This window comes from Fundulus heteroclitus, chromosome 16 (assembly GCF_011125445.2).
Source record: "Fundulus heteroclitus isolate FHET01 chromosome 16, MU-UCD_Fhet_4.1, whole genome shotgun sequence".
In the NCBI taxonomy this organism is placed as follows: domain Eukaryota; kingdom Metazoa; phylum Chordata; class Actinopteri; order Cyprinodontiformes; family Fundulidae; genus Fundulus; species Fundulus heteroclitus.
The window spans coordinates 37,735,096-37,759,934 of record NC_046376.1 but is presented as its reverse complement, the minus strand read 5'-3'; the positions used below and the strand labels follow the sequence as shown (position 1 = coordinate 37,759,934).

General features: G+C 40.4%; 1 protein-coding gene across 4 annotated transcripts in view; it reads right to left on the bottom strand.

Moving 5' to 3' along the window:
• The window catches only part of LOC105922321 (oxysterol-binding protein-related protein 6), a 53,197-nt gene that overhangs the window by 14,870 nt on the left and 13,488 nt on the right, over nucleotides 1–24,839 (bottom strand). For 3 of the 4 annotated variants that reach the window (XM_036148637.1, XM_036148640.1, XM_036148639.1), the window contains 3 exons: nucleotides 21,893–22,049; nucleotides 21,538–21,671; nucleotides 20,331–20,423 (listed from right to left, as the gene is read on the bottom strand). In XM_036148637.1, the coding sequence (XP_036004530.1) occupies nucleotides 20,331–20,423; nucleotides 21,538–21,671; nucleotides 21,893–22,049 (384 nt within the window). The remainder of the gene's footprint in view (nucleotides 1–20,330; nucleotides 20,424–21,537; nucleotides 21,672–21,892; nucleotides 22,050–24,839) is intronic. The other variant, XM_036148638.1, reaches the window with a different exon arrangement.

Sequence of the window (24,839 nt, the reverse complement as noted above, 5' to 3'; positions counted from 1 at the left end):
CCACTTCTCCAGAGTGGGGATTACTGCTCTGATGACCACGGGCACAACAGTGGTGCCCATGGTCATCAGGTAATCCAGGTTCTTTCCTGAGCCCTTGGTATTTCTCGTGTTCTTTTGTCTTGATGCATTGAAGCAATTTCTGTTCAAATAAATTTATTTTTATATTATATATATATATATATATATATAAAAAACAGAAATTGCTTCATTGCACATGGTCAATATGATCAGCTAGCTGTGGTATGATTGTTAGCTGCGACATCCAGAGGAGACAGATCATCTGCTATCACCATGTACCAGAGGGATTCCTGGATCAATGTATGCTTCTGTGCTTTTGTGTCTCTGCTGTCTTCTCTAATCCCCAGTCAGTCGATGCTAAAGTAAGTTCATACTGAAGCTGGTTCTGCTGCAGGTATTCCTCCCTGTTCTCCATTGTCACTTCATGCATGCTCAGTATGAGGGATTGCTGCAAAGCCATCAACAATGCAGATGACAGTTTCCTGTGGCTCTATGCTCTTTCATGAGGAGTGAATGCTGCTCGTCACGACTTGATGCAATCTAATGGGTTTCCTTAGATAGGAAACGTTTTTACCAATCTGTATGATTTGATTGAATTTGATTGGCGATAGGGAAGCAAGTATTTTTATGAGTGCCTTGAGATGACATGCATCATGAATTGGCACTACATAAACAACATTTAATTGAATCAGTATATGTATGATTCTGGGGAACAGGTTAATCTGGTTTTGTGATTAATGGCTAAAGTGATATCTCTCGGAAATTATCTATCCTCTGAGCCCATTTGTCCTGGTTTTGTGTGACATGTAACATCGGCCTGACGATAGCAGGTCATACAGGTGATTACTGGAGTCCTTGATGATATTTCCAGCTCAGCTGAGAGTTGGCAATGTCCTCCAGGCTCGGCAGAGAGCAGGCAGTGATTGTCTGGGCTGTGTTGATAACCCTTTGCTGCACTCTCCTGTTTGCTGCTGAGCACCCCGTGTAGCATACTGTGATGTAGTACGCCAGGAGCCAGCAGCCTCCCCTCCAGGTTGTTCCTCTTGAGCACTCTCAGGATGTGGAGATGCTGCTGAGCCTTCCTCACCACTGCTGTGGCATTTGCAGTCCAGGAGAGGTAAAATATCTGCACGCCCAGGAATCTCAGGAAGTGGACCCATTCCACACAGTCCCCATGGATGTACAGTGACCACAGCTGTGTCATCTGCAAACTTTATGATGGTGTTTGAGAGATGGGTTGGAGAACATCAGATGTTTTAGAGTGTTAATAGGAGGGGACTCAGAACTTTTGGGGAGCCTGTACTCAGTGTGATGGTGTTGGACAGGTGGGGGCTGAGTCTGACAGAGTGTGGCCAATTTGTCAGTAAACCTTTGATCCAGAGGCAGATGAGGGTGGAGAGACCAAGGTGAGAGTTTCTGGAGCAGGATCTCTGCCACTATGTGATTAAATTCTGAGCTGAAATCCAGGAAGAGCATTCTCACATAGCTCCCAAAGTGCTCCAGATGACTTAGCGTGGTGAGGCAAACCGATTTACAGCGTGGTGAGGCAAACTGATGAGGGTCCAGAGTGGGAGGCAGGCATGTCCTGAGACCAGTCTCTCAAAGCACTTCATGACGACAGGTGTAAGTGCAACAGGCCTGTAGTCGTTGGGTTTGTCCACTGCTTTCTTCTTTGGGATGGGGATGATGGTGGAGGTTTTGAGGCAGGGTGGGATGGTAGCTAGTGACAGGAACAGGTTGAAGTTAAAACTGCAGTTATTTGGTCAGCACACGGTCTATAGCCCCATTTACACTACCCTTGTTAAACTGATCCATTCCGAGCTTGGATCAGTTAACCAAGCCAAGCTTGGTTCTGACGACCATTTACACACCACGCTATCTCGGTTCCTTGGTTTCCTCGCCTCCTAGTGACGATCTGCGGTACTACTGCTCTCTGGGATTGAAGGCATCACCAAGCAAATTAAGATGCCGGCACCCGTAACATTCAGGCAGTTAAGCTTGGTGCTACGTCGTTTGCGGAGAGATAGGCGAAGACGGCAACTTTTGTTGAATTTACTTGACAGAGTCGGCTTTTGGGAAGTAGATAAGACAAACGAACGTCTAATACGGATTGACAGACGCAGGAAACAACGACAGATGCTGAGGTATGGGCGATAGGGAAGCAAGTATTTTTATGAATGTCTGAAATGTCAGCTGGCTGCAAGGAGATGATGCGATCTGCTCATGCGCTCTTTGTTATCCGAGAACCGCGCTAGGGAAAAACCGAGCCGAGCTCACACATGGAACTGGGCTGCATTTAACGCGGTCCGGTTGTGTCTACTTTGGTTCAGTTTAGTTTGCGTTCCATTTACACTCGATAGTTATCTCGGTTACAGAGCTCGGACTGGTCTCGGCACGGTTAAAAAGGGGTAATGTAAACGGGGTAAAAGTATCTTGCCAGATACTCTGGTCAGGCATGTTGAAAAACAGCCCTGCTGGTGAGAGAGGGCTCCTTCAGGCCAAGTTTTTGTTGTCTTTGACTGAGGCTTTGCTTTCCTCGGCAGGGGGGTTTAGATGGGGTGAGGGACATGCACAGGTGGTCAAATTGCATGCCTGAGGTTTGAATAAACATGGTCCAAAGTATTATCCCTTCTGGTAGCATAATCCACAAACTGGACAAATTTGGGAAGCACAGTCTTTAGGCACGCTTGGTTAAAGTCACCCGCGACTTGGGATGGGCCAGCTGCTGTTTATAGTATTAAACAGGAGGCGGAGAGCAGAGCTGATGTTAGCATCCGGTGGGATGCAGACAACCACCACAATAAGTACTGTACACTCCCTCTGGAGATGAGATGAAAAGGTCTGCACAAGACTGCCAGAACCTCCTCTGAATCCAGAGAACAGTGTGTGTCAATGATACTGTTGTGACAACACCACTCATACATGTAAAGGCAGAGACCCTCTCCTCTGCTCTTACCCGAGTCTCTGTTCCGGTCGTGCCGGTGGAGCGCGGCCTGCTAGTTTTACTGCAGCATTAAGAATCCGCGGGTAGCATGATAAGAATAATGCTACAGTTCCGCACAAAGCTCCTTGTGGCCATCTGTGGCCATTTTTTGGTTAATGGATCTGGGATTCGAGAGAAAAAGGCTCTGTAATGCTGGCTTGTCTGTTTACATAGCCTAGCATCTGAGCCCAACCGAAATCCCCGCTTCCTCTCCCTACGCTTGCTGGGCAGGCTGACCATCCATGGAGACCCCGCCAATCTCGGTATGTCCTCCGGGATGTTGTGTGTTCGCTGGCAGTCGTCCGTAACAGACATATTAACCTGAAGCCCATGTCCACTAGGTTCTGTATTTGACGGCTGTGTTACAAAAATAAAAAAAAGTGTCAAAAACAAGCACCAAACTGGAGAGCTAAGGGCCGCTGCACCGTGCGCACCACCATGTTATTGCCAATTTATAGTTAAAGCAAAGAGTAATCAGAGAGGGTAACAATTTATGGACAAATAATAGATAATACAGCCTGTTAAAGTAACAATGCAATGCTCAAGTTTGTAAACAATTAGTGTTTAGGGAGCAGGAGGCAAAGTTGCAGACAGCAGTTGGGAGAAATAATCTGCCAAAGTGCTACTTTAAGCATCTAGGATGCAGCAGCCTGACACTTAAAGCTACAAAAGCTTAGAAGAAATTGTACACCAACTAAATTCTTCCTCCTGTCTAAACTTTCTACTCACAGCTTTGTTTAAGAAAATTCTGCCTTTCATAACATCTGATTTGACTCAGAAAATAAACACTTTCCTTTTGTCAGATATATTCCTCCACACGCTCAAAACAACACTTATCAAACCGCTGTTGGAGAAAAAAAACAACAATTTGGACAAGTGCAGAACTACAGGCCAATCTCAAATTTCCCCTTTATCAGTAAGATTATTGAAAAAGCTGCATTTCAAAAGTTAAATACCTTCTCAACAATGACCAGCCGCTTTGATTTTTTCCATACAACAAAAATGACATGTACCAAGAGTCAATTGACCCCAAGGGTCAATCTTGGGTCCACTCTTATTCTATATCTACATGCTCCTTTAGATCATAAGAAATAACTTAAGTTACAGGGTGCAGATGACACAAAGCTTTACATCAAAATGTCACCAGATGACTATGAACCCATTCAAGTGCTGAGTAAATGCTTTTAAGAAATGTGTGGATTTCCCTAATTGTCCTTTAGCTGAATAAAACAAAACTGATGGAACAATTTTTGCACCAATGGAAGAGTGATAAACTGTTAACACACAGCTTCAGTTGCTTCAGCCGGTAAATACTGATCAGCCCCGAAATCTGGGTGTAGTAACGGACTCAAACCTAAACGTTTAAAAGCATCTAAAGGCAATCAGACGACTTTCTATCATCTGAAGAACATTTATAAGGACACTCAGCAGGATTAAAAAATAAACAAATGCACGCATTCATCTTTAGTTGATTTAGTCAAATTATTTACTGTAACGGTATCTTCTTAGGCAGAACTGTCTCTCTAAAATGTTGATAACAGCTGCAGTTGATCCAGAATGCTAATGCCCACGTCCTCATCATGACTAAGAAAAGTAGACCACATCACCCCAGTTCTAAAGTTATTACACTGGCTCCCTGTATCTCAGAGAATAAACTTTTAAATATGTGTTAGTCTGTAAATCATTGATTGGCTAAGCACCAAAATACATTATTGACTTAGTGTTTTGACCTCCCAGACTACCCAAGTATTCTGGTTCAAGTCTACTCTGCATCCCCAGAACCAGAAGCAGCATTCAGTTCATATGCTCCACTTATCTGGAACAAACTTCCAGAACACTTTAAGCTTATAGTTAGAGTGGCTCATACCCTGAGCTATCTCTATAGTTGTGCTGTGATAGGTCTAGGCTGCTGGAGGACATCAGGGTCTAATTTTCTCACTCTACTGATTTCTACTGTTCTTCAGTCTACTGTTCTCCAGTTTTGCATTGTATTACATTGAAATGACTGTTGTCATTTCAGCTTTTAACTTTTTCCTCTCTCTCTTTTTCTTCATAGTAGGTGCACCTGGTCTGGCGTTCTGTTAACTGTGACATCATCCAGAGAAGACGGCTCACCCGCTACTACCATCTAATGTAGAACAGATTACTAGATCAATGTGTGCTTCTGTGCTTTTTTGTCTCTCTTGTTGTGTCTCTGCTCTGTCTTCCGTAACCCCAGTCGGTCGAGGCGGATGACCGTTCATACTGAGCCCGGTTCTGCCGGAGGTTTTCCTTCCCGTTAATGGGGAGTTTTTCTTCCCACTGTCGCTTCATGCTTGCTCAGTATGAGGGATTGCAGCAAAGCCATGTACAATGCAGACGACTCTCCCTGTGGCTCTACGGTTCCCCAGGAGTGAATGCTGCTTGTCGGGACTTTGATGCAATCAACTGGTTTCCTTATATAGGACATTTTTGACCAATCTGTATAATCTGACCCAATCTGTATAATATGATTGAACTTGATTTTGTAAAGTGCCTTGAGATGACATGTTTCATGATTTGGCGCTATATAAATAAAATTGAATTTAATTTAAAAATGCTGAAATAAGTTTCATTAAATCAAGGTTAAAAATCTATTTGTTTAGAGTTGCTTTTGAATGTTAACTGAAAAATCATTAGATTTGGTTTGTAGTGCAACTTATCTTGACCTGCTGCTGCTGTTCCACTTTAATGTGCTTTCCTCTGTATGTTTTCTTGTGTTCTGTTCATGTACAGCACTTTGAATTGTATTTTTACTAAAATGTGCTTGTGACAGCTGTTCCAGCTGTCACACAGAGACAGGAATGGTAAAGGGTTTTTGTTATTCCTTTTAATATTACTTTACATATTGATTAGTGAATAGTTTAGGTTCATATGTTTAAAATAGTTTTCATTAGTCTGACACTTTAGTCAACTATTTGCAGTGCACACATTTAGTTAACTTTGTTTGTCAGTTCTCTTGTATTTTGTTAAATGCAACAAATTAATTTTCTTCTTTTGAGTTACCAGTTTCCTCTGGACCTGTAGCTGAAATCATACAGATGAGCTCCAGCTGATGGCTGTCAAACTTCATCAGCAGGTCGTTCCATTTGTTTGCAAGGGGAAGGGGAAATCTTGCCTTTAGTTTATTTAATTTTACCATTTCTTTAATGTATCTTCTTTTTGTAACTTAGTTCAATAGTAATATTTATCCAATTTAAAGATTTAGTTATGTGCTGACCAGTATTTGTTTAAGTTGTTGTGTGTTTAACTACCCCCTGTGTGTGAATTAGCAGTGGTCTGATCAGCCACTATTTAAGTTCCCCCTCATGTCTCGTTTGTTAGGTCAGTTTTGTGCTTGAGTTCTTTGTGTTACTACCTGAGTTGTAGTTTGTTATGTTGACCTCAGTTTTTGGGCCCCAATTTATCATTTTTTGAATAATTTTTGGATTTTTGTAATAAATTAAGAATATATTTTTGAAATTTCATCAACATCTCTTTAGCTGGTCTATGTAAAACCTTCACAGTGCTATACAAATAAACTCGCCTTACCTTGAAAGAATTCTCCAGCTCTGCAACACCTCCAATGCAAGGGGTGGGAGACACTGTCCAACAGTGATGTTTTTTCCTACATATTCATTATAAACATTCTATACAGATGAAATTAAATATTTCAAGCTTTCATTTCATGTAATTTTGATGATTATGGCTAACAGATGATGAAAATCCAAAATTCTCTATCAGTAGTAAAAGGATTTTTTAATAGAAATATCCAGTTTCTGAAAAGCTTTATCATATGTATGCACTCAATACTTTGTTGGGCCTCATTTTGCAGGAATTACAGCATCAATGTGGCGTGACATGGAGGCAAACAGCCCGCAGCACTACTGAGGCGTAATAGAAAGCAAGGTTGCTTTGACAGCACCCTTCTCGTCATCATTGAGTGTGGTTTCTCATCATCCTTCTGGCAATACCCCATAAATTCTCTATGGGGTTCAGGTCAGGACAGTTTTCTGGGCAATATAGAAAAGTAACACTATGGTCATTGAACCAGCTATAGGTACATGTGGCAGTGTGAGCAGGTGGGAAGTACTACTGCAAAACAAAATCAGCATCTTTCATTAAGCTTTTAGGAAGAAACAAGTATGAAGTGCAAAATAATTTCCAGATAAAAATGGACCGACACCAGCAGATGATATGGCATCAGACTGTGGAAACTCTACATACACTGGACTTCAAACAACAGATTTTGTGCTCTCCTGGGTTTTTGATTTGTAAATGAAATGCAAACTTTAGGAGGACTTGGTGCCCCTGAGTCCTCGTCACTTTCCATGCAAAGGAAGTGATCGAAAAAGAAAAAACTTGACATCAGAATGCATAGGCGTAAATCCCGCGGGGGGACAGGGGATGCCTCCCCTTTGGGAAACAATTGCTTTTAAAATACTACTATAATAATGTTAAAGGATCGATAAGTAAGATATTTACTGTAAAATTAATCTATATCATTCTCATTTGTCTCCTGGTATGGAAGTAACATTGCCTATAAACAAACGGTCCTCTCCATCAATAATGTCTTTGTCAAGTTCTTCTTTCAAACCTAGAGGTACATTCTGGAACGACTTTGGTTCAGTGTGTAACCTGCGTTTACTTCCTGGTTCCTGAGCAAATCATATGAATGTTAACTTAGATTCTCGACAGAGCGCAGCATTTGGTGTTTTATTTTGGTAAAAGAACAGCAGTCTGCTAACATGGAAGCCAAGAAGAGAAGTGGACCAGAAACAGAACAGAATACAATATATACCTATCCCATGTAAGTAAAAATTCAGTGATGTTTAGAAGCAACAACAGACCGTCTCTGTGAAAGGCATTGAGTATGTGTTGTTTCGATTTTAAGTACTACGTGTCATTAACTCAAAGGATCCAAATTCTAAACGAAAAATGAGTTTCCTAATTATTAAAAGATTAGGACACCCTTATCCCACAAAGTGGTTTGGTCTGCATGTCGTTTCCAAGAAGTGGGGCTACTGGCAGTTGCTCTCTCTGCAGCTCTGTGTTTCAGACAGTGAGCAACAGATTCATCCGATGAGGAGAGTGTAAGAGTCAGTAAGTCATTTATCACACCACTTGTTCAATAAGCAAAACGTTTTAACATGAAAAAGTGACATTTCTCCCACTTTATCAGTTTGTCGGGTAAGCAAATAACCTAGCTTGTGATGGTTAACAAGTTCAAACAAGTAGTATACAGTAGCAGCGGCAGTGACAGGACAGATGATGAGGACAGTGGAGAGCAAGGAGGGAAAATATGGAAAAAAGTTCATGGGTCAGATTGGCCTCCTTTAGCAACTCAGCCTCACCACATCTCAACATTTGACCAAAATGGTGTGTAGTGCCATTTCCCACAGCTGGGTGGTGCTGTATTGGCCAATTGGGTCGTGTCTGGGCATCATGCCAGGTCCTGTTGGAAGCAAAGGCCCAATAGGAAAGCATGTGAAATCTAAAATGGGACAGAAAATTGACACATGGCTGAAAGTCACATGAAAATTTTAAAATGTCAAGAGGAAGTGACTGTGCAAATTTCAGATTCCTACATTAATCACAGCCGCTGCAGCGGGCGTTGAAAGTTGCCATTGTTTCCCAATGGAGCTTCTCCCTCTGGCTCCCAGAGTTCCGTCGTCATGGAAACTCACTGACACACCTGGCCAGTCTACTGAAGTGCAGACACTTTGTGTCAGAGGCTGCTATTGGATTATAATGGAGAATTTTGCCCCGAACAACGCTCCATATCTCCTGATCCATAAATGGTAGAGACGTAATTTTTTCTGTGTTTAGTTCGTAACGGATAGGGGAAGAAGAAAAGCTATCGTTTTTTGCTGGAAAAAGTTTAAAAAAGGCGTAAAAAATTATGATCTAAAGGGGATTTTTATGGAATTTCAGAAATCCTCTAAAAAGGGTCCCGAACAAATCGCTGTAGCTCAAAAAGATTAAGAGATATCAAAATAATTCTTTCACCATGAGTATCAGCAGGCCTTTGAGGACCATGAAGCTCATTTTTCTGTTTGTACAAGAATCGGTGTAGGCACAGCGACGATATAAAAAAGTGGATGATGTGGGAAAATGCAGCTCCAAAGCGTTTTTAGGATTTTGCACATTCGCTACTCCCGAACAAATTGTTCCTGCGGAAAAACCGTAACAGTTATCCACAAAATTCCTTTTTTGTGAGTGCCAGAAGGGTCGGGACATTCATGTGTGAAAGTCTCATGTCTGTACATAAAACGGTTTAGGAGTAGCGACGATGCGAAAACATGTGATGTTTTGGATTTTTAGACGTCATTTTTCAAAACCGCTCCATAGGAAATGAATGGGGGAGGTTTCGGGTTTGTGTCGGTCTGAGGTGATTTGCAAAAAATCTAAAAATGCCACACCAATGAGGGTTACATTTCCCGAATCCTGACAAATATACCTACGTTTTGATGTATAATTTGTCTACGTAGAGTGAAAATTGAGCGAGTAGGCTCAAGTTGTTCGGAGTTTTGAAATCTTTAAAAAGCTAGAGTGGGCCACTCTAGCGGTTGGAGAATTCCGTCATTGACTTTCATTGTAAACGATGATTTATCTGATTTTTGGATATGAGATTTGAGAAGTACTAGTGAGGAGACGATAACAGATATACACATCCCGTTTTCACTTCTCAGTAGTTCACAGATATATCTACAAACTGGAAGTTAAACGGTGTTCATAGGTGAAAGCATGACGACACAGTACAGCGTTGATAATGGTCATTTGGAGGCTTTTTTGAGGCTTTCTTTCTACCCGACTCCATTGATTATTATGGGTTTTTTGGGGGTTGGTTTTTCGCTAATTTTGTTGCCATGGTAACTCGAAATCCCGACCGAGCCGCACGTTTTGATACTTATGTTGTGGGGGTGCTGTGCGAAGCACAGCACTGCCTCCTCATTGCACATGCAAGGCAGGCGCCTAATTAATAATCAGCAGTGTGAAGGCAGCAGAGAGACTCAGTTGAAAGTGCAGGACGTGTTCTATCACACTGAGGTTCTCATCAGGATTTTGATGAGGGTGCAAATAATTATAGTTTAAACTAAGTTTATTTGTAAATTGCAAGCTTGTTCATTATGATATTATGATAAATGCTCAATAGTTGTTGCAAGGAGCAAAAGACCCACTCTCAGGGTGCTGAGGTAGACACTGCGGAGATCAGAGTCCTAGAGCACTGACTCTAATAGGCCCAGGAAACTCCCCAGCAGCCACAGTATTGAAGCACCTGGGGGCTACAGCAACAAGCCTGTAGGCCCCACCAGGAGCCAGCTACACCAGAGCAGATTCAGCCATGGGCCAACAGACCCGACACCCAAGGGCACAACTCCTCTCAACAGAACCCCCACAGATCCAGGGTTTCCATGCACACACCATGGCATCCAGCCCAAGACACACAGAACCACCAACCCATCAGAGAGTCAAGGCGCCAGCCACCGGCAGAGAGCCGGACCAGAGGGGCGACCAGATCCTGAAGGTGATCCCCTTCACCAGGGTGGAGAAGGGCTGATCTCTGCCGAGCCTGGAGGACATTGCCAACTCTCAGCAGAGCTGGAAATATCATCAAGGACTCCAGTAATCACCTGTATGACCTGTTATTATCAGGCCGATGTTACATGTCACACAAAACCAGGACAAATAGGCTCAGGGGATAGCTAATTTCCGAGAGATATCACTTTAGCCAATAATAACAAAACCAGATGAACCTGTCCCCCTGAATTATATGCATACTGATTCACTTAAATTTTGTTTATATAGTGCCAATTCATGATAAATGTCATCTCAAGGCACTTTGCAAAGTCAAATTCAATCAAATCATACAGATTTTTCAAAAAGTTTCCCATCTAAGGAAACCCAGTAGATTGCATCAAGTCTTGACGAGCAGCATTCACTCCTCATGAAAGAGCGTAGAGCCACAGGGACAGTTGTCTGTATTGTCTATGGCTTTGCAGCAATCCCTCATACTGAGCATGCATGAAGCAACAGCGGAGAAGATAACCCCTCTAACAGGGAGGAAAACCTCCAGCAGAACCAGGCTCACTGTGAACGGTCATTTGCTTCGACAGACTGGGGGTTAGAGAAAACAGAGCGGAGACACAAAAGCACAGAAGCACACAATAATCCAGGAATCCTATTTTATATGGTAATAGCGGATAATCCACCTCCCCTGGATGATGTCACAGCTAACGGAATGCCAGACCAGGTGTACCTATTATAAAGAAATTAATGACAGAACAAAAAGTTAAAAGTTCAAATATCAACAAACAATGCAAATTGGAGAACAGTAGGAGATCTCAGCAGAGTGAGAAAGATAAGCCCTGATGTCCTCCAGCTGCGTAAGCCAATACAGAGATAGCTCAGGGTAACCTAAGCCACTCTAACTGTATACAATTTGTCAAAAAGGAAGGTTTTAAGCCTAGTCTTAAAGGTAGACAGGGTGTCTGCCTCATGGAGCATAACTGGGAGTTGGTTCCACAGGAGAGGAACCTGATAACTAAAAGATCTGCCTCCCATTCTACCAGTAGACCTAAAGTCAGAGAGAAGTGCTGTTAGGAACATATGATCTCTGATATATGATGGAGTTTGATTATTAAGGGCTTTAAGATAAGATTGCCATGTGCAAATGCAGTTATTCAAAAAGGGCTTGGGCGTTTTTTACTTACATTTCTGGAAAAATTGCCTACTCGACATTTAATCATAAGTATTCAACCTTAAAAATGTATCAAAATAAAACTACAAAATACAGCAGCCAAAAAATTTATCAAAAATAAAATACTGTATTTTTGTATTTTCAAAATGCTACAAAATAGTTCATTCTAAGTGGCTTTTTCTTCTATCCCTTCACTTGTACACCATCTGGAAAAACATATGCTGACCCCTCGTGTTAGACACCCCAATATAAACCTCTGCCCTGAGAAATGTTCAGTAACTCAAGAAGCCCTTCCTTAAGTATACTTATTTACTGCTGCACAGGTGTCGTGCCAAATGACATCCTCACAAGAATTTGTATCCCCTGCGTCGGGAGCGCATTCAGCTGGAACAATGAATCCAGTCAACTCCGCCTCATTTCCAACCTTTTAGGAATGGATATGAACTGGGTGCGATTTGCTGGGGGAGATTTACCCCCCCCCCCTCTGTTTGTGACGTCCCCCCTCTGGTCATTCATGTTTTATCCCTGGGGGGGGGGGGGGATACATTCCCCCCCCTCCCTCTGGTCTGAATAAGTAATATTATGGATTTTTAAAAATGTATATAAATTAGGGCTGTCAGTTTTAACGCGTTAACGCGTTAACTTTGTTAGACTTTGTTAGCCTTTAATCACGCGTCAAAACACACACACACTGTTCCCTAAGGTTTCCCCCCACCGTGCTCTTCGGACTGTGTTTCTTTTATCCTCGGCGCTTTCCGTAGTTTCAAGAGCGCTAGAGACTGTAGAAAAACAGACCTGCGCTCACCGTTGCACAGACAGTTTATTTCATGCGACTTTGGACTTGTTTTATTCTAAAGGCGCTTGTAAATTTCATGAGTCACGGGTTGCGGTTATTTTGGGCACGTTTCTGGAAATGAAATTGCATATTTGGGCTCTAAAATAAGTGATGAAACAGCGGTTATTAAGAGACCTGCCTTCACTAGACACTGAGTGTATCCAGCTGAAATATCCCTCCGCCATAGGAGCCGACGGTAGGAAAGGCGGAGAGAGCAACTCTGCACGTATTTTCAGCAGTTTACGGTGCGATAACCGGTGATAACTGCTGAAAGTAGATTACTTGGTGCAGATCATCATTGAGCAGACATTGGTTCTGAAGATGAGTTTTTAACATGCTGATAACATTGCAGAAACCCAACCCATAAACTGTACTTTAATGCTTAATAATTTGTTTTCTCTGTATTTGACAAACTAAGGCTGAATTACGTTGCCAAACGAAGGACCTGGAGTTACTAAACAGTTGCTAAACAGTCTCTTTCAAGGGTATTAAGCTCCTGCAGTTGCAAGCAAAGTGTAAGACTGGAATGACCTGGAAATTTAAAACCTTTTTCCAGGCTTAAACTCTACGAGTATGGATATAAACAGCAAGCAAAAATATTGTTGTTGGTGTGAAAGCTCAGAGAGAGTGAAAAAATGAACAATAAAACTTATGACTTTATTGAAATGCAAATTTTTTATTAATTTATATGTATATGCCTAATACCATGTCTATCTTTGTTTAAGAGGCTAACAAATATTAACCTGACAACAGCCAGATGCATGTATCGCTCCGCCTAGCTTCACTCACATACATCTGGGACACGGCTGATTAAAAGTGATTTCCCCAAACAAATTTTTGGTCTGGCCAATCAGGACGCAGGGCGGGTGTTTCATGGATGTGACGTAGTGGAGAAGCCACCGTGAGATTCCAACAACAATGGCGGCTCGCATCGAGGAAGCAACCGTTAGCATTGATGCTGCTATTTCTTCCGTGTTGTCCAATCTATCTGATATTGTTTCATTAAAAGAACATCAGAGAACGGCTCTGAAGGCTTTTGTTGGTGGAAACCATGTTTTCGCCCTTCTCCCGACCGGATTTGGCAAGTTTTGTTTTCCGGGGCGCGGACGCGGACGCGCAACGCGGACGCGCCCCGGAGCGGTTAGCGGTTAGCGCAAACCATATTGGGAGGCCTTTAGTCCTCGACGCGGTCGGCCCGGGATCGACTCCGACCCGCGGCGCTTTGCCGCCTGTCTTCCCCCCTCTTACTATCAGCTCACTGTCAATAAAACGCTTGCCACTACAGTGTTTCCCGCAGGAATTTGCTTATGCGAGGCGGACCGACTCGCGGAGCGGGGGGGGGGGGGGGGGGGGGGGGGGGGTGGTCGACACGTTTTCCGCGGACCGGCTCGCGGAGGGGGGGTGGACGACACGTTTTCCGCGGCCGCCTCGCCAAGATAGCGCTGCGGGAAACCCTGCACTACAGCCGCAAACACATAAAAAAAAAAAAAAAAGTTTTTTTTTTCCTGAGTCGGTCTCATCAGCGTCACGGGTTAGCTTCGGTGTGAGTGGTTGAAATAGCACGTCGATAAAGATGACAGACAAGTGGCTTATCCAATCATATGCAAGGAGTTTTGATAAGGCCCAGCCTTCAGTAAAGGCAATCCCTATGGCGGTGTCCCAGATGTATGTGAGTGGAGCTAGGCGGAGCGAGACATACAGCTGGCTGTTGTCAGGTTAAACAAATATATATCTGCATGAAAACAGGTATTTATTTACAAATTTATTTACACATTGTGTAAACATCAGGGCGTCATGATAAGTCATTTAGCCATTATAGTCCAGAGTTTACCATTTGGCACTAGGATGTTTTCATTCCAATTCTCAAAAGTGCTTGAAAAATAAAATAAAAATATTTTTTGTACAAGCATGTATTAGTGTCATTTATTGCAAAATTGCATATTAAAGTGCCCAAACAGGCTATTACACTTGCAGAAATAAAAGCATAAAACGTGCGATTAATTTGCAATTAATCTCGAGTTAACCATCGACATTTTGTGATTAATCAATTCAAATTCAATCGTTTTAATTGTTTGACATCCCTAATATAAATACGTCTTGTGTCCTTCACATTTGTTCATTTAATTTTTTTGTTGTCTGTTTTTAAAAGAGTATTATGTTTTCTGCTCAAAGCGGTTAAAGTAAACTAATACCCACTCCCGAGTCCCGACAGTAGATGCCGCAGGTTTAAAAACAATTCTCTAACCTACTGGATCTAGCTAGCTACCTGAAAGAGCACCGTGCTAACTAACCATTATTAATCAAACTTTTTATTCATTAATAAAACTTTTGAAAGGATCCCCCCCCTCTGGTTTTTTTGCAACTCGCACACTGGATATGAAGATGTTTTACTTTTCTTAATGAAATATAGCAATGGAGTCGTTAAATTATCGTTCAGTTAATGGGTTAAAACTGAAAATTTAACACTTGTCAGTGCGATCGTAAGGGATTGCTATGTCGGTTAAAACTTGATTGATCACTCAATATAACACGTAATGAGAAAGTAAACGGCTCTGTGGTCATTTCCACGTGTCACGAAAATATTAGCTTTATGTTATTAGATTGTCGCATGTCTGTCAGCTGAAACTAAAAATCCACCTCCCTGAGTCCATCACAGCTGTCTACTTGTTCATCTTTTTTCTTCTTCTTATTTGGTAGCTAAACCTGCATGAATGGATCCTATAAAGCGGATTTCATGTGTGATCAAATGAACACTGAATAAAAGGTACAGCCAAAATTATCAGATCTAATAAGATTTTAATTCAACCAAGAACCATATAGAGATATTAATCATATTAAGAAAACAAGATGTCGTTTTAAAAATATAAAAAAAAATTAAGAGTTTAAAAAAAATCCATTTCATTTTATTATAATGTGATCTTTAAAAATATTTAGACTTCCCAACTCTGGAGGTTAAAAGTTTTATTGATTTCAAGCACTCTCCTGACGCAGGGGATACAAATTCTGGCGGAGATAAGTCGTTTGGCACGACGTCACCTGTGCTATCCTAGCGCAGCAGGTCTTGGTGATATCACAGAAAATTGGGCAAAAGTCTGGGCTATCTCTGCCAACTGGCGCCAGAAAATGCTATTATATGGCTTTCTTAGTCTGGAAACAGATGCATACAAACACCTTACGGACGCAGCCATGATGAACTGGTTGAACTCGCACAGCTGACAATACAGCGATCTGATTGGCTGACCAGCAAAACTCGAATCATGTGACCTCTTGGACCGGAGCGCAAAGTTTATATATTTTTTTTAATCGGCTATAACTTATTAATGTGCAAGCGATATCATGGGAACATTGGTGTTTTGAGATCGCTGCTATGTGTAGCAACTGCCCACTGGCAGTTCATTTGAAACTTCTTAAGGAGACGTCCTACAGATTCTGACCCACGGACTAAAATGGATGATTTATTTAGACATTTAAACTGGTAAGCATTTTAACATTTTAAGTGGTTTAACACCATAACTACCCAAGTGCACAACCTTAATCAATGTAAATACCAAAAAAAAAGTAAAAAATAAAAAATCTGGTTGTTACATTAATACTGTAAAACATAAAAAAAGAAGGGCAAATTGCAAACTCAAGTGTTGCCATCTAAGCTTGTGAACTCAACTTGTAAGCCTTTTGCTGTGTAACCTTACCTTGTCTAAACTGTGGATCAAAAGAAGTGCTCTAGTTCTTATGTTTTGCCCTCTACAATATTACTGTCTTTGAATTGTAAGCCATTACACTATGTTTACATTACTTTCACCAACGTAACCGGAAATATGGATTTCTTCATGTGTTCAATGCAGCTCATTACACGGCAGGAGGTGATGTGGTATGGCATAATGACAATATAAAAGAACATTATAATGGTTGCAGTCATGGCTCATGGGACAATGTAGGCCCCAACGGCCAAAGGTCACTCACAACTTAATCTAGTAAAATATAGCCATAGTGAAATTGTATATTGACTTTAAATGGTTCCATCATTGCTGGTTGCCTTTTCTTCCACTTACAGTTGTGTAGACTTAGCCATTATTCTCAAACTATTTGCACTAAGATCTATGTCTGTAAAAGCAACATTTTAGTTATTCTCACTGCTTGAAATGAGAAGTATAGCCTAAGCATGTTAGCTCTGTTGCATGAATAGCAGAGATAACTCAAATTCCCTTTCTACAGTCATCTAAACAGGCCAATCAAATTCCAGGAGCAGCATATATGACTTTTTTAATTCTTGGATAATCTTCTCTGGTGCCAATTAAGCATTTCTCAATTTTGGATTAAAAAGCAAAGTAAGTGAGAACTGTACCAAGTAAAATATTACTGAAATTGTATTGGTAATGCCTTACATTACTGCAAAAAGCAATACATTACTGTAGCCTAATTAAATAACTTTTTTACTGTATTACTCCCAACATTGATATTGTGTAGGCTACATACAGTCAACAGTAGAACATTATTTAGGTACATTTCTAAGAAAGAGTAAATGAAAATGGCCAACACTAGTATGAGCCAAAACTAGCCTACTACAAGTGGCGGAGAAGGTCACCTGTGGTGCTGCAGCAGCACACATATTGCCAATGAGATGCAACAGTCCTATGTAGGCTATAGGCTAATTACATGAAACAAAAAGGAAACTGTGCAACATAACTTTAAAAATGTGATTCTTTGAATGTTCACTGGTGAAATCAACAACAGTGAAACTAACAGTTAGTTAACAGCTAACATTCAAAAGTTAAATAGCCTAGCCTTAAGAACACTGAACGTTACACTGAACAGGAACATGTGATAAAAAGAGTGATTCATGGTTAAGAATAAATTAGTTACCGAAATAAACTAGGTAAATTTGGTTGCTCCCCTTGCTTTAAAACAACTTCCTTGACTAGTCCTGACAAAGCACCAAGTAGAAGATATGTGACGCAATCCAATATGCAGCACCGTGCGTTTTGTGTTGATTGCAAAGTTGCCACAGACACTATTTCATGCTTTATAGATAGTTAGATGTCATCACAAAGTATTTTACAGTATTTTGAAAATACAAAAATACACAACACTGATGACACAAAATACAAAGGCATTTTCATCATCTCAATAAAATACAAATTACAAAATAGTATTTTGTATTTGAAATATGCATTTCAAATACTTGTATTAGAAATACTGCCCATCCCTGTCCTCAGGGACTCAGCAGCAACTTCCACCAAGCTTGACCTCAGCTATTAGGTGAGAAGCTGAGGCTGTGACACTTTTCCAAAGACCACCCCTTCTGTTTTTACATTGCCAGCTGCACTATCAGACCAAGTAAAAAAAGTTAAAGTGGAAAAAGAAGGGATGGAAATAAAAAGGACTGGGTTGAACCTGTTGGGGAAGAAACAACAAGGATATATCAGGTTTAGAATTAAATGGACAATTAAATCATTTTAAATATTTCAGGGGAAAAAAGCATGTTTTAAAGGTATTTGGGTGTAAATAAATATGAAAAAAATAAGAGTAGAGAAAAAAAATAAATACAAAGAAAAAAATAAAGTTCAAGAAAAACAGATGATTGAAAATGAGTGGTTTAAGTGAAAAACAAGCATTAAAGCAATGAAAATATCATGATTAAATATTGAAATATAGAAATATATAGTTGTTGCTAATTATTGAATGCCTTTTTATTTAGGTCTCATTTAATGGCACATTTATATTTTTAGCTACTTTTTGGCCCTGTATTTATTTAATTGAGTCAATTTTTTTGTATGTATTCTTAATTATGGCAGGATTGATATTCCATGTATTTGATATATTTATACGGCTAACAAAATTAAAGACATATCAGATTTCGATTTGAAAAAAAAAAAAAAAAAAAAAAACATCCTGCTGGATATCCATACTGATATGGACTGGTTAATGTGTTAGGAGCCAAAGTGAAATTTGATGAAAATAAAACTTATCAGTTACCAAAAAAAGCTAGTATGCATGCCCGACAATACTGGGACAAGCTCCTTGTGACAGGTTGGATTGTGACCTGGCTCATCTCCGAAAATCCTGACCTGGGCATACATCATACACCTGGGCACAGTGTCTGAACTGTTTAGAAGCAGTAGAGCTTTCTGAGCTATCTAAAATTTTAGCTTCATCTAAACCTTCTACCAGTATGTTAGACCCAATCGCAACCAAGTTGTTTAAGGAGGTATTCCCTTTACTTAAGAAACCATCTCTTGATCAAGATGAGTTAGTAAATTGCAGACCTATATCTAATCTTCTTTTCTTATCTAAAATTCTTGAGAAAGTAGTTGCTAATCAACTATGTGAACAATTACAAAGTAATGACCTACTTGAGGAGTTTCAGTCAGGCTTCAGAGCTCATCATAGCACTGAAACAGCTCTGGTCAAGGTCACCCATGATATTCTCATGGCCTTAGATAATAGACTTGTGTCTATACTTATCCTGTTAGATCTCAGTTCTGCATTTAACACAGTTGATCACAATATTCTCCTACAAAGACTTGAGCATACTGTGGGGATTAAGGGGAAAGCATTAGGCTGGTTTAAATCTTATCTATCGGACAGATTCCAGTTTGTTCATGTTAATAATAAATCTTCCTCAAACTCTAGGGTCACCTGTGGAGTACCACAGGGTTCAGTCCTTGGACTGCAAAGCTATGGACAATGCAGACGACTCTCCCTGTAGCTCTATGTTTCTCCAGGAGTGAATGCTGCTTGTCGGGACTTTGAAGCACTCAACTGGTTCCCTTATATAGGAAGTTTTTGACCAATCCGTATGATTGATTTTGACTTTGTAAAGTGCCTCGAGATGACATGTTAATGAATTGGCGCTATATAAATAAAACTGAATTGAATCTATTAACAACCCCTCTGTTACTTAACTGACCAGATCCATATTTCAGATGTTTATTAGAGTTGATAGGTGTTTGCTATGACACCATCCAGGGGAGAAGAGATCATCTGTCGTTACCCTTTCGAACATAGAAAAGATTTGTGGATCAATGTGGGCTTCTGTGCTTTTTTTTGTGTCTTCTCAAACCCCAAGTCAGTCATTGCAGATGGCCACTAACAATGAGCCTAGTTCTGCTGCAGGTTTTTCCTTCCTGGTAAACAGGAGTTTTCCTCTCCACCGTTGTTTCAAGCATGCTCAGTATGAAGGATCACTACAAAGCTATCAACAATGCGGATGACTGTCCACTGTGGCTCTACGCTCTTTCAGGAGGAGTGAATGCCGCTTGTCAAGATTCAATTTAATCTGCTGGGTTTCCTTAGATAGGAAACTTTTTGACCAATCTGTCTGTATGATTTGATTGAATTTGACTTTGTAAAGTGCCTTGAGATGACGTTTTGTGAATTGGCACTATATAATAAAAATACTCCTTTTCCTTTAAATTTTTATAAAGTGCATTTCCCTCTTTGTCCAATGTATTTTTAAAGTATAGGAGTTTAATTTTGAAAAATGAGTGACATGAATTTTTTCATCATATTAAAATTTTGGAGATGTACCTGTAGCCAAAAATTTCATTTATGTCAGTTTTGAAGGCAGAATGGCCAAAGTAGAATGAAAATACTTAACCTCAGTAACACCCTTTTCAATGACAAGATTTCCATGCTCTTGTCTTGTTTGTAATTGTTAGGATGGGTATAAATTTAGCAGTATGTATGCAGCAACATTTAAGAAATATATTTACTGTACATTTTTACAATATGTAGAACGCTTTGAGATTAAAAGAGAACACGTGCAAAATCAAAGATGGACCAAATATAGTACAAACCTGTTCTGTACAGACAGTGCAGAAGGATTCTTCAGTAGAGCCAGAAGACAGGGAAATCGAATGGACTTTGGTCAGATGGGACTGCATGTCAAGCTGCACATGCATATACACACACACAAACACATGGAGTAATAGCAGCCCACCCAGGCAGGAAAATGCAAAAGAAGCACAGGAGAAATGATAAATAGAAGTGCAGACTCAAATGCATTCATTCAGCAGAGGGTGTTAATTTGGAAATCAGACCAAACACAGAACCTGGAAAAGGAGAGTACAACCTCAACCTGCAAAGATTTTGACAATCAGGACATGAAAATAACTGATTCAAATTTTATTTTTTAACCTAATTTGAACTGTACAAAAACACCCAGCAGAATTTCTATTTAAAAGACATTTTCACAGTTTTTTCCTCCATGGTTGCCATTGTTAACCTAGAAATAACAATCAGCGGACTCATTTGAATACACATTAACATTCATGAGGTGCTTTCCATTGATCATTTATGGTTAAATATTGACAAGTAGAGGGCAGAAGATGACAGAACCTAGTATGCAAATGTTCAGGTACAACTGATCTATAAAGCAAAGGTGCTTGCTGTGTGTGCATATGGTTTTACAAATCAGAATTTTTAAGTGTTTGTTATATGTACACATTTAGTATGGATTCTACACAATATTTAATAAATGATGCACCAGATTATTATTTTTTTGTCCTGATATGGCCAATAATAGAAATAAAAGTATGCATCTTCCTTCATTTACATGATACATTCACAGCAGTATCATTACACATCAAGACAGTCAGTTATAATGCAGAAAGTAAAAGCCCAAACACATAGCAACTGAGAATTGATGGTTCCAACATGCAGCAGCATGTAACTGAAACATGAAGACAGTCATTTAAGTATTTGTGTTTTTGCCTTCCTTGAACAAAGGGAGAGAGGTACTCAAGGTGTGTTCCTGCCTAGAAACAGCACAAACCTGTTGAACAGTTTCACAGCGAACCTCCCAGAGACAGGGAGGGCTTGGCTTTCATTGTCTCTTTAAGGCCGATACCAATACTGTGTAGCAATCATAAACTGTAAAATTTAGAATTTTTTTCTTATAATCCTGAAAAAAAAACATGTTTTTTTGGCCATTTGTATTTTGTTTCTATGTTTGATTGTTTAGTGTTTATTAATTAGCCTTTTGTGTATTAGTATGAATGTTACCTCAGACAGTGTGGTGCAGAGTGTTGCCAGCTGCTGTGAGGCATTCTGTCTCAGGTCAGGACTAGTCCAAGCCTGTCTCAGTCGCTCTCTTTCCAACGTCAAAACCTCATGAATGGACTTCAGAGACATATGGACTACAACAAAGCATTCACAAAATTTGATCATAGTAAGTTATTTCAGTTAACAACATGCATCTAACAATATTTTAATCTATTTGAATGAACAATGCAAATATTTTCCATTAAAACATCTACATATAAGCTGTGCAGTAAATTTAAACATTACAATGAAAGAAAAACAACAACAACAAACAACAACGGGACCTGTATGTACCCATTAGGTAAAAAGTCCTTACCCCTCTGAGAAAGAGTACAAATGTCTTGGTGGAGCTTTTTTGCTTCAGGTGAAGTTACTTGAGGGTTTGACAGCTGTGAGTAAACATAGTCAGGTATGGACTGAACAGATGCACCCAAATTGGAACTGTTGTTTGTGCTGAGATGGCTTGATGTAAACTAGATAAAACAGAGAAAAGGTAAGAGCTTAAAATTGGATATAGAGAATAGATAGTGTTTTATTTCATATTTTTCAGTACCAGTTGGTTTTGAAGAAAATGGTGAGTTTCAGGAACCCAAACTTTTCTTCATCCTAATGTTTTCATAAGATTACGTGACATTAAATTATGTTTGCTGGCTTGCAGTATCTTTAACTCAAACCTGTTTTGAGTAAATGTTTTTGCACTGTTCCTAAAATGAGCACTTTGGACATTAACAGTTTCATTTTTCTTATATCTATTTTTCGTAAATGAAGCCATATTACAATAAAAAAAATATACAAACCAATCAATCAATCACAAAAACGCTCCTCACAAATCAACCTTATTGAGCCTGAATGGATAATATCTAATCTGTTTTTGGGTCTGATGTTTTGATGCGGTTGCAATGTAATGGACTGCAATCTGTCTAGAACAGGGGTCACCAACCTTTTTGAAACAGAGCTACTTCATTGGCACTGACCTTTGAACTAGAAGGGTCAGTTCTCACCAATAAACATATTTGCAATGCTCTTTGAATTTTTTTTTTTTTTTTTTTTAGATATTGTCATTTTTAAATCTATATAAATGTAAGTGTGATTACAAAATTATACCAACAGGCTAAAAGAACATTTAAGATGCAGCGCATTGGAGGATGGTGCTAGTTTTAGAACAGGCCTGAGGGCACCACATGTGATCCTTGGGTGTAGCCGCCTCTAGACCAATGACTGCTGAAGCCTCCCAGATCCCCCCATGGATAAGCGGGTATGCAGTAGTAGTAGTAGTATCCTTTATTAAATTATACGCAGCTTCTCATTTTTACTGGGTTGAATTATTCATAAATAACAGATCTCCATTAACCATCAGGGTGAGAAAGGGTGAAGTGGTGAGTTAATTCCTGACCTGACTTTAAAAACACTGTTTTCAAAAAAGAAACCCAATTTAAGTTTTGGCTTAGAAGTAATCAATAAAAGGTTTAAAAGATACAATTAGGTGGTCAGAGGTGACCACCTACAGCCACCACAGAGGTGACCCAGTGGTGTCAAATATATGGCAGACTAGCTTCTGTCAGTCTGCTTCAGGGCAGCTGTGGCTACATTGTAGTTCACCACTGTCAGCATGTGAATGTGTGGGTGAATAGGTGAATGACTGAATGTAGCGCTTAGAGTCATCTGGATTTGATCAAGTGTTATCCAATTACAGGCCATTTAGCTTTTGATTTCTCTTTGTTTAAAACCAGCTTAAGCCTAAACAGACAGACCTGAACGGTGTCATACACAGACTTCAAAAGTTTAGTGATTGGCTGAAGAAGATGAACAATAAATAACTGTCATTGGCATGGAGATGGGACAGCATCACAGTTAACAACAAACCACATAAGGGGGGGGGGGGGGGGGGGGTTTATGACCCAGCATCTTGGACCGAGTGACACCTGATAAATGATTTGACATCCATCTTACAGCCTGGTCGGTTAATGTTAAATACATGGCAGCACAGGATTCTGCAGCAGCTATGGCGCTTTAGTTCCTTTTGTTGGTTTTTGTGTTTTTACTCATGTTATCACCACTCCAAGCTCTGATACAATACAGGAGAGAGGAGCTGTTGAGACTGTGACCCAACCCCTGAATGCACAACCTGTACCGACCGTCAAATCCAGACTTTATTCACCCTGACCTGCAACGGACAAAAGAAGCTCCACTGTATCCGCTCTGGAAGCCCAGGAATCAGGGTAAGTGAAGTAGGAGTTAGAGAGGCTATGTGGCTGGCCTGCTGACTTGGCTAAAGGCTAATCCATACAGACCAACACTCCAGAGCGTGATTCTAGCCAACGTAAGATCCCTCGCCAACAAACTCGACAAGATCCAGTTAAGAATCACTGTGCATAGGACGGACAGCTACGTAGCCATTTTCACATAATCGTGGCTATACAACAGTGTCCCTGACCAAGTGGTGACGCTGGAGCAATGCACACTGTTCAGGGCTGATCGAACGCTGGCTGCAAACAAAAGCAAAGGAGGAGGACTGGTAATTTATATCCACAACTCCTGGTGCACTTCAACCAAAATTGTCAGAACCTTGTGGTAACCTGACCTGGAATACCTTGCAGTAATGTGCAGACCATTTAAACTGGCTAGAGAGCACAGCTCTGTGATTATCATTGTAGTGTACATCCAGCCAAAAGATATTGCTAAACAAGCTTTTGAGAAGCTCCACTGCTTTGTTACCAACTAAATGAACAGTAACCCAGATGCGGCTGGAATCGTTGCTGGGGACTTTAACCATGTTAATTTAAAGGCTGTGTTCACCAAGTTCCATATATATTCATTAAGTTCCTGACCAGAGACAATAAAACATTAGATCAAGTTTACTGTAACATCCCTGGAGCATACAAAGCTACTGTTGCCCCCCACTTTGGCTCATCTTATCACATCTCGGTAGAGCTGATTCCTGCCTACAAACCACTGATCTGCAGAACCAGAACAGTGATAAAAACCATCCATGTTTGGACAAAAGAGGCCTGCTCAGCTCTACAGGACTGTTTTAGAAACACTGACTGGGATGTATTTAAAGAGGGCACTGATTTAGTAAGCTACTCATCTGTGCTTTTTACATTCAGTTGCGGTCCCTGCTAAAGGCTCGGGATGTAACGTTCAGATCAGGAGACAGACTGGCCTACAACAGGGCTAGAATTTAACTTAAAAAGGCATCCAGAAGGCAAAGGGCAAATTGAAGCAGCGCATCGAGGCTCACTTCAGCAGCAACAATCAATGCG